The following is an 11,365-nucleotide window of genomic DNA, read 5'->3' on the forward strand; positions in this document are numbered from 1 at the left end:
GTCCACCCCAACACGCACGCGCGTCTCCTCTAAGCCTGTCCCTACCCGACTCCTCTTTCTCTTTATTCCGTGTTCCCTCATCTTCCAGCACCTCGGCAAGTTCAAACTCTACTCCTTGCGGGTGGCGGCGAACGAGAGGTCACGTGATGAGCATCCTGCTGCCCAACATGGCGGAGTTCGACACCATCTCAGAACTGGAGGAGGAGGAGGAAGAAGCGGCAACGTCGTCGTCGTCGCCGTCGTCGTCGTCGTCGTCGGTGTCTGGGCCTGACGATGACGAGGAAGATGAGGAGGAAGAGGAGGAAGAGGAAGAGGAGGAAGAGGAAGAAGACGAGGAAGAGGAGACACCGCCCCCGCCTCGGGTAGTGAGTGAGGAGCATCTGCGGAGATATGCCCCGGACCCAGTATTAGTGCGGGGTGCCGGCCACATCACTGTGTAAGTGAAAAGGGGCTGTGGGGTTCCCAAAGACTGCGATTTGGCCGCAGAAGGATGAGATAGTGATCGAGGGGGGCTGTGGCTTGGGGGAACACTGACTGACGCTGTACCCGACTCCACTTGCCAGTGCTCGGGCCCTCGTGCCAGGTGTGCTGTCCCTCCCAGCTTCAAAATTCTGGCCTCGAGGAGTGTGCAGTAGTATTCGTAAACCCGTGATATTAACTGAAAGAAGCCAGAGCCTACAATTAAGAAAGGGCACCTGTTCTAAATAGAGCCACCCGGGGAGATAGGTGTAAAGGAAGTAAGGAGAATGCAAATGTGATGCACCAACGCTTCAAGAATGAGTTTAGGACAAGGAAGTTAGGGGGTTGGGAGCCAATGGCATTGGAATTGGGGTGAGTCTCCTTGCTTCTGTGTGTACTCGCAAGCGAATAGTCCTTAAACTGCAGGATGTATTTATTAAAGGAGTCTTTGTTGTTAAGATCGGTGTCTAGTGGAGCACGGAAACTGCTGTGAAATGTGACAGGACAGGCTTGGGTTTTTCAAAACAAACGTGATATATTTCGTGAATAATATAGAATATCCACCCACCCACGTATTCATCCATTCTTACTCTCTGATCCTTATGTGAATGAATACAATGATCCCGTGGATGCTTTGGTCACTTCTTACTTTGACCTTCCTGAAATCTACAATTAGACATTCAGGTTGGGAGGAAGCTATGAAAAGTAAAACAAATGGATTGAGAGTGAGGGTGCCTGGATGCTCGTCTCAGCTGTTTCTTTCTGGCCCTATGACCTTGGTCAGGTTACTTCCCATTTCTGGGCCTTGATTTCTCTACATGTAAAATAAGGAGTCTGGGCCAGTTGGTTTCTAAAACCTTTCAGCTCTGAGATAATTTAAGATACCTCTGGGAGATTTTGTATGCCCAAACATTAAATATGCAAACATTAAATATATGTGGAAATTAGTCCCTAAGGAGCTGAGGAAGATTTCTTGAAAATCTATCCAGAGTGACTTTTCTTAAAAATTGAAATCTTGATCCTACTTAAGAAAATAAAAGGTGGAAGGAGCTCAGTAGTTGCAAAACAAAAGAAAAATTTAGTATTCTCTGGGCTTTGTAGAGTGCTTTCTCTTTTTATGTGCTTAAACTAAATACTTGGAACTTTCATTATTATGTCATGTTCATCCTCTTAACTATGGAGATTGTACTGCATTTTCAAAATAGGACTATTTCCTGTTAAGTCATATTGCCTGTAATTTTGATATTGGCTCTCCTAGCCCCTTTGACTTTCAATTGAGCACATTTTACCGGAAATCACCCCCTTAAAGTGTACACCCCCTCCCCATCATATTACCTTTTAAGTTTGACGTGTTGAGTATTTTGATTGTAATTTTTCGTGTGATCTTTGCATGAGTGTACTAAGAAAGATTTTGAAATTGTGGAAGAGTTTTGGGAGATTTTCAGACCTGCTTTTTATTAGGCAATTTTAACACGATTTTTCTTGGTGCAAGAATTTTGCAGATAGCCTACAATGTTCAGATGCCAGCTTACTGCGCTGTTTTACTTCCATTCCTTTCATCACTAGGGAGACAGTTTATTACTCAAACTAATTATAATTCTAGCACCAAAGGTTATTTTCATGCAGACTATTTCCTATGCCTGAACAACAACAACAACAAAGGGTTTTTTTTTTTATTCCAGTCCATAATTTCAGACACCAATACATTATTTTCTAAAATTCAGAAAACAAAAAAGAAGCAAGGAAACAATTTAAGTTCTGTGAAACACTTTTGTTTGTTTCCATGCTACTCTTCACACAACTGTGGTGAAGTGCTTACCAACCTACTTTCAGATAAAAGCAAAACACTGACACTTGCCATGCTCAGGCCCTTATGATAGATGTGATGTCCCTTCCAGCTTAAACATTCTGGAATCCCAAATGAGCAGTAGAATTCATAAATTCTGGTAGTAATTGTTGGTACTAACTCAATAAAACCAAAACTTGAGAAGTAGTAAACCAGTTCTTGAATTGCTAACCAGTGTATATAGTTTAGAAAATTATTTACTTGGATTGTACATATTCTGTCACATAGAAAGTACATTTGATGTTAAATATCTAAGTTTTTTTAAAGATTTATTTATTTATGCATACAGAACTGGGGTGCAAGCCAGAGGTGCAGGGGCAGTGAGAGGATTCACCAGAGACAGAGTGGGGAGCAGAACAGGCAGATCAATGAAGTACACTGCTGAGGGGAGCAGCAGGCAGGTCAGGAGAGGTCTGCCACACCACGTGGATCACCTCCAGGGCCAGGAATCTTACTGGCACTGAAACGGCTGCACTAGCTTGTAGTGCTGCCTCCTAACCCATTGAGCCACCAGGGAGGGCCAAATGTCTTAAGATTCTGAAAAAAGAAAGTTACTGGGTCCGAGAAACGGATCTTTCAATGATAGTAAAACCTGATCTTAGGTAAAGTAAGATCAAATGTCAGAGTCTAGTTAATCTTTTCTGGGAGTATTAGTGTTCCTGTATCTAAAAATATTTCTTGTTCTCTCCGACCCTTACTTTCTCCCATGTCTGTGCAATCTTCTTTTCTATAGAGAACTTTGTTTCTTTCCAAAGTTTAAAATTGGAGAACCATCAGCTCAAGCAGTATACCTTAAACCCCTATTTTCCCTCTCCAAATTACCTCCACATACTGAACTGTGCATTCCAGTTGCCCCATTTCTGACCCTGATACTTTCATCCTAATCTTCCAGGGCATTACTTCAAATCCTTGAGTCATTTTAACTTTTTCTTCTCCTTGAATTGCCTATGTCCCTTCTGTCCAGAATTATGTCATCACATCATTTGAAATGTTTATTAGATTTTCATTTTCTCCATTCCTCCTGTAGGTACCACTCTAGTTTGGGTTGCCGTTACCTCCTGTTTGCATTGTTGCCAAGGTCTGCCACTTGTCCATATTCACATCCTCCTGCGTATTTGTGCCAAACTAATTTCTTAAAACACAGTTTAATCAAGTCACTTTCCTGCTGAAAAGACTGCATTGGATCTAAAATAGGTCTGAATTCTTGATTTCTTCCTCCAACTTCAAAGGTCAGTGAGCCACTCCACTCACTAGTCCATTGCTCACCCCTCCACTTGCATCTTCCACACACTTCTCTCCTAACTACCTAGAACTTGCCTCATCATGCCACTCCCTTCTCTGTAATATTTTCTCCCTCCCCCTTTCTACAGGCTCAGCCTGTAAACATTTTCAGAGTCTCTAATTCTATAAAACAAAAGTCCTTCCTAGAGCTACTTCTTCCTCCTCCGGTTTTCTTAAGAGTAGCTGCACTCACCATATCTATTTCCTCTTTGCACCTCTGTAATCTGGATTCTGTCACCATGACCATTAAGGTCACCCTCTTGCTAAGTTAGTGGGCATCTTTCATTACTATCTTTTTGGTCTTCTCACTGCATATGACACTTATAAAGACTCTTCTTTCTTGGAGAATTCCTCTTCAGGGGTCATGAACACACAGGCCTTCAGAATTGAGACAGGCCCGAGAAAATAGTGCAGCATGAATAATTATGGGGCCTTGATTGAAATGGAAGGTATATGCCAAAACTATTCAAATTCTGATTTTAAAAAAAAAAAAGCTTTTCCAGTCAAATAAATATAGGAATTCCTTGGCCACTTCACTTCTCTTCTTCTTCTTCTTCTTCTCTCTCTCTCCCCCCACCCCTATGTTTATTGCAGCACAATCTACAGTAGAGAAGCTATGGAAGCAACACAGGTGCCCAGAAATAGATAACTGGATCAAGAAGATGTGGTATATTTACACAGTGGAATATTACTCAGCAAACAAAATGGATAAACTCATGCCCTTCGCAGCAACATAGATGGAGCTAGAAGGGATTATGCTCAGTGAAATAAGCCAGAAAAATATCAAATGGTCTCATTTATAGAAGGAATGTAGAGAAGCCAAATAATTCGAAAAAAATAATAACTATAATAAAGTAAAAATCAAAATCATCAGACACATCAAAACTATTCTATAGGGGAGGAGGAGGGTGGTCCAGGACAGAAGTGGGAAGAGCACAAGGGACGATGGTGCCCGGGTGAACTGGTTGTGGGAATTTCACGGGGAAATCATGCAGTGTACAAAAATGAAGGATGATTTAATGAATATATTTTTTTAATTTTTAATAAAAATAAATATTGGGGGCCCTCCTGGTGGCGCAGCAGGTTAAAGCCCAGCACTAAGAAGCTTAAGCCACTTCTGCATGAGTTCTATTCCCGCCTCCCCCGGAGGTGACCACATGGAGCGGCAGACCTCTCTTGACCCGCCTGCTGCTCCCCTCAGCAGTGTACTTCGTCGATCTGCCTGTTCTGCTCCCCACTCTGTCTCTGGTAAATCCTCTCACCCTCCGCATCTCTGGCATGTACCCCAGTTCTGTATGAATAAATTTTAAAATAAATAAATATTGGTTGAATAGTACTATGTATTGCTGAGCATAGATATATACATGGATATAATAATATCACTAGGCCCAGTGATGGGATTATGACATGACCTTAACTCTAGAAGTTTTATCAAGCAAGCCCTTAGGAGTCAGAATACCCCTGTTTACTCGTATCATCTTAACATCTTAACATACTGGCTTTCTAGTTTATTTAACAACATATTAACTTTTTTTTTTAAGATTTATTTATTTATTCATATAGAGCTGGGGTACAGGCCAGAGATGCGGAGGGTGAGAGGATTCACCAGAGACAGAGTGGGGTGCAGAACAGGCAGATCGACGAAGTACACTGCTGAGGGGAGCAGCGGGCGGGTCAGGAGAGGTCTGCCTCGCCATGTGGATCTCCTCCGGAGCAGGCGGGAATTGAACTCATGCAGAAGTGGCTTAAGCTTCTTAGTGCTGTGCTTTAACCCGCTGAGCCACCAGGGAGGGCCCATATTAACTTTTTAATGTGAAATTAATTATAATGTCTTAAGAAGTAGAATGACCTAACCACACAAATTAGAAGATGATCATAAATGGGTATTTGGGGATCTTTTTCTAAATTTAAAAAATATATAGCTAAGTTAACTCCCACAGAGTTAAGGTTATAGAAACAAATAATGAAATGTCTCTTGAAAGTATTGTTTCAGAAATACTATCTATCTGAGTGATACAATTAGGATCTCTTACTTTTTTTGTTGATTTTTAAAAAAAAATTTATTTATGCATGCAGAACTGGGGTCAGAAATGTGGAGGGTGAGAGGATTCACCAGACAAAGAGTGGGGAACAAAACAGAATAGACAGATTTGCACTGCTGAGGAGAGCAGCGGGCAGGTCAGGAAAGGTCTGCCATACCACCTCCCTGGCCTTGGAATAGAACTCATGCCAAAGCGGCTGCTGATAGCTTCGCAGTGCTGTGTGTTAATACGGTTCACCACCAAGGAGGGCCATCTTGTTGATATTTGTAGTATAAATATTTGGATCCAATATATTGAAATAGAAGAAACATTGCATCATATGAATTTTTTTATTTATAACCAATACCATGCTCTTTATTTAAAATACGTGTTTGCCTTGATAGTGCATATGTATAGAAGCTGGTAGACAAGATATTTTACCAGTTCTCTAAGATTTATAAAATTATCTCATGAAAATTATTATAAAAGGACTGAAGTTTTTACATATAGAATTGGAAAAGGTGGCCAAATTTGTCAAACATTACATTTCTGCAGAAACTTAAAGAGCGCTAAAATACTGGTATTTTTCAGATCTGTAAAAAAGAAAATGCCTTTTCCGTGAATAGCTAGCTGTCTTTGAGGAATTACAGTGATGCATTGTTAATATCTTTGTATAACATAAATATTATATAAGGTTTTAGGCTTTGAGAATACTGAAGTTTGCCATGCAATGTGACAAGACATAATTATTTCCATATGAAACATTAAGACTTAACTATACTTTAAAAAAAATTTTTTTAAGTTTATTTTCTTACATTGTTGTTAGTTTTTGAACAGTAATTGATTTCCTCAGGTGTAGTTCTAGTAGTTCTCCCACCACCACAGCACCCATGATCCATTTCCCTTGTCCCTTATGTTTTTCCCTCCCTATCTTGACTCCTCCTCCATCACTATATATCTCAGATTATGGTTAGCTGCCAGTTTTGTCTTTTTTCTGACTCTGTTCAATTTCTATATAATTCACACATAAGTGAAACCTTCTAATATTTGTCTTTTTCTTTCTGATTTATTTCACTTAGCATAATCCCTTCCTGCTCCAGCCATGTAGCCATAAATGACATGAGTTTCTCTTGGATCGCTGAGTAGTATTTCATTGTATATTTATACCAGTTCTTTTTGATCCACTCATGAGTGGGTCTTAGGTTGTTTCCACATTTTAGCTATTGGAAATAGTACTGCAATAAACATAGGAGTGCAGGTTTCCCTTTCAAATTAGTGTTTTTGTGTTCTTTGGGTAGATTCCTAGGAATGGAATCACAGGGTCCATGTGAGGAACCTCCACACAACCTTCCATAGTGGCTGGACCAGTTTGCGTTTTAACCAGCAGTGTAAGAGGGTTCCTTATTCACCACATCTTCACCAGCATTTGTTGTTTCTAGTTTTTTTAATGGGCCATTCTCAGTGCAGTTTTGAGTTGCATCTCTCTGATATTGAATATTCTTTCTATACCTGCTAGCCATTTGCATTTCTTCTTTGGAGAAGTGTCTTTTTAGCTCTTTGCCCATTTTTTTTATTGGATTGTTTGCTTTGTTTTTGTTTAGTTAGATAAGCCCTTTGTAGATTTTTGATATAAGTTCCTTATCAGTTGTGTGGTGTGCAACTGTTTTTTCCTATTCAGTAAGGTATCTCTTTATTTAATTAATGTCTCTTGCTGTGCAGAAGCTTTATAGTTTGATGTAATCCCAGTGTTTTATCACTTTCCCTGTATAGGTCTTTCATCTCCTTTGCTAGTTTTATTCCAAAGTATTTAAATATTTTTTGGTAAATGGGATGTGTTTTCTTAATTTCTTCCTTCAGACTGTCTACATGTAGGAAGGCTAATGTGAAAAGTGTTGCTGAGAGTGGATATCCTTGTCTTAGTCCATATCTTACTGGAAAGTCTTTCATCTTTTCACCATTGAGAATGTTAGTTGTTGGTTTGTCATATGTTTCCTTTACTATGTTAAGGTATGTTTCTTTTTATTGCAAGTTTTTCAAGGGCCTTCATCATTAATGGATGTTGAACTTTAACAAATGTTCATTCAGCATCTACTGAAATGATCATAAGGTTTTTACTTTTCTTATTGTTGATGTGGTGAGTTATGTTAATTGATTTTCAGATGTTGAATCCCACTTGGTCGTGGTGTATAATCCTTTTGATGCATTCTTGAATTCCATTTGCTACAATTTTACTGAGGATTTTTAGTACCTGTTCATTAGGAAGATTGGTCTGTGGTTTTCTTTTTGTGTGCTGTCTTTAGTTTTGGTATTAGTGTAATGTTAGGCTTTGTAAAATATATTTGGTAGTACTCCTTCTTTCTTAATTTTTGGAAAGAGTTTTCGTTGAATAGACATTAGTTTATCTTCGAACCTTTAGTAGAACTCGTTTGTGAAACTGTCTGAATCTGGGCTTTTGTTTCTGGGAAAGGTTTCAATTTCTGTTTCAATTTTGCTGCTTATAATTGGTTTTAAGTTTTCTATTTCTACTTCAGCTTTGGGTGATTATATAAATCTAAGAATTTGTCCATCTCATTTAGATTGTTGAACTTGTTTGCATCTAAATGTTCATAGTAATTGCTAATTATACTCTGGATGTCTGCTATATCTGTCGTAATTTCTCCTCTTTCATTTATGATCCTATTTTAGTTTTCTCCCTCTTTTAAAAAAAAAGAAAAACCTCTTTTAAATGTATGGCATAGACTTTCCTTTTCCTTGGAATAGTAAATACAGTTCATGCACATTCTTCAGAATCACTGTTTCTATAAGTAAATGGTTTTCTAATGAAACCATAGGTTTTTTGGCATAATTTTACCACTGTTTAGTCTGTTTTCTTAAACAACCTCAACACATATGCAAGACTTTTAAAGGCTAATGTATAGTAATTTTCTAAAGGATTAAAAATAGAGGTGTAAAAAAAATAGAAATGTAGGGGGAAGAGGGAAGAATAACTAAGACCCATACTTCTTTGCTTCTTGGCCCATACTTCTTTGCTTCATTTTCCTTTACTGCATAAAACTGTCCCAAAAATTAAAATCTGGGGTATTAAATACTGTTGTCAAATAAAATGCAGTTATTAAGAACCACCTGCTGGATCAGCTTGAAACACATATTAGGCTCTATATGTATAGAGACCAATAAAATGACAGGGTGAACAGTTCCCAAGTGCCTGTTTGTACAATACCAAAGAACACTGTAGTTTGGTTGATGTCTATCACTCATCAGTGATTTCCCTACTAGTTGTTAAGTAAAATGTTGTGCCTTACTAGTTATTTGAGTTAATATTCTTTTTTGTGCTGAGTCTGTAATGAATGAAGGTAAGGAAAGAAATCCCTGGTAGGCAAGGACAGAGTTACTACTGCCTTTCAGCCAAAATCATGAGGGAATGTTTTATATTTTTGCCTACCTTTTATGTCTTTTGAAGTAAATATATGTGCACTGGATTATTTTTAAGAAGTAAAATGATACGTTACTTGCCATTTCAATATATTTTTTATATTTTAGAAATAATTCCTTTAATATTAGAGAAGAAAGCTTGTGACGTCAATATATATAGCAAATATTTCTTGCACACTGGACTAGGCATTATGAAGAATACAGAGAAAGAAAGTCGAGGCCTTGCTTTACAAAGCTAACAGGAAAATTACGTTTAAGATATTGATGTGGAAAAGCAAATCTTAAAAAAAAATTATTAGCTGTTGAATTGTGTAGTGCAGAAGTAACTAAGTATTAGAAGTGACTAAGTATTCAAAGAAAGGGGAACTCCATGAAGGCTTGAGCATTCGAGGGATGACAGCAGGAGTTGGAACTTAATTTGAATCTTAAAGGCCGCATAGGATTTAAAATAAGGAAGAGAAAGCAAGAGGTTCCAAATTAGGCACATGAAGCAAAAGCTACCATGGCAGTGGCAATGGAAAGGAAGGAGTAGTAAGAGAGTGATTTCAAAGGAACAAATAAGAGGAATTAGGGACAAATGAATATAAGCAAGGTGAAAAAAATTGGAGAGGAAATATGCCCAAAAAATGATGCCAACAGTCTGGTTAAAGAGTGTCAGTGTACCATTAAAGGAGATGAGGAATTTGAAAAGGTAGAACCAGTTTCCAATAAAAGAACATTTAATTTTAGATATATTTCGCCTGAGATGCTATTATTTTGTAGCAGGATTACCCAAATGAAAAATTTCAGTGTACAATTAGGGATGAGGAACTAAAGCATGTTGGAAATTGTACAACTATTAATATAAAGCAGCTTTGATGTAAACATTATCAAAGCTAAATAAACATTGATGAACTGTTATCATTCCCTTAGAAAGAGAAGCAGATGACTGAAAGCTAGATTTGGGGGGGAAGCAAGAATGCTGGGAAGAGTGAAAGAATGGGAGACTGTTAGGAAGGGAGTAATCGACAGAGTCACAGACTACAAAATAAAGAGGGAAGGTTCTGAAAAGAGGACATTGAATTTGTCAAGAAATAAGATAAGATGAAGTTGTCTTTCTGAATGAATTGAATGAATAGATTATTTTCAGATAAAGTGAAAAAGCCAAGAGTTTTTCAAAAGGTTAAGAAGGTGGTATTAAAGAAAATGGAAGCAGTGGAAAGGAAATTTCATTTGTCTGGTTATAAATTCAGAGAGAGAATAGCAAAGCTAAGAATTTTTTAATGATAGAAATATTCCATATATGTTGAAGAATACATCTGTCTATATCCTCTACTTATTTCATATGTGGTAAGAGTTTGAGAACTAGGACATGCTAGAATGGTAACAGTTGCTAATAGAAGTAGGAATCTGTCATTGACATTGCATCTAAAAGGCAGTGAATTCTACTTTAAAATTATTTCTACGTCCGAGCCCTCCCATGTGGCACAACTAGTTAAAGCCCAGTACAATGAAGCTATCTGTAGCCTCTGCAGCACGAGTTTGATCCCCAGCCAGGGAGGTGACCCACATGGTGTGGCAGATCTCTCACTCCCCCTCCCCCAGATTTCTGGCCTACACCCCATCTCTTGTATGCATAAATAAATAAATCTTTTTAAAAATCAGTTGAACTAAACAGTATAGTAACTTATTATTCAACCATCTGAAATACCTACTAAGTAACATTATGCAGCTAAAAAAGATAACAGTAAATAAGCCACAGTTTCTGTTCTCAAAGAGCTTAATATAGGACAGAAAGATCCTAAGAGATCAGAAAATTAATTTTGGTTCTTCTTACTAGATATGTGACTTACTAGATATGTGACAGATGAAACACACCTGTAGACAAATTTCTATGACAACTTTCATGTGTTTGTTGACAAAGTCATTCAATTAATTACTTTTGGGGGAAAATTTTCTAGATGTCAAGTTCCTTGAGTATAAAACAGAGATAACAGTGTCTCTCTTACAGGAAAGTTTAAAAGTAATGTATTTACCTAGCACAGTGTCTAGCTAGTGGTAAGCAGATAGTTCCTGGTAACTGTTACTCCTTACCCCACCTCACAAGAATTCTCAATAAAAATGTTAGTCTTTTCCTTTTTGCTATGACCCACCACACACTAACATAAAGCTGCCATCACTATGATATATCATCTAGCATACAGGGAATGACTCTGCTGAAATCAACAAGTAGGTGAAAGACTGTTTGACAGTCTTAAACTTCTGTTTGACTTCATAGATTTCAAGAAACATACTTGAGAAGCACAGTTCTCCAAAGTTTTCGAAATTGGTGGAGAGAGAGAGAGAG

At 38.0% G+C, this 11,365-nt stretch overlaps 1 protein-coding gene across 1 annotated transcript in view; it reads left to right on the plus strand.

Moving 5' to 3' along the window:
- Positions 1-11,365, plus strand: part of CHIC1 (cysteine-rich hydrophobic domain 1) — a 54,217-nt gene continuing 42,852 nt past the window's right edge. Inside the window, exon 1 of the mRNA XM_004685584.2 lies at positions 1-436. Coding sequence (XP_004685641.1) covers positions 147-436 — 290 coding nt within the window. The 5' untranslated portion in view covers positions 1-146. The remainder of the gene's footprint in view (positions 437-11,365) is intronic.

The sequence above is a fragment of the Condylura cristata genome, unplaced genomic scaffold, assembly GCF_000260355.1.
Source record: "Condylura cristata isolate star-nosed mole 26May11 unplaced genomic scaffold, ConCri1.0 scaffold00019, whole genome shotgun sequence".
Classification (NCBI taxonomy): Eukaryota; Metazoa; Chordata; class Mammalia; order Eulipotyphla; family Talpidae; genus Condylura; species Condylura cristata.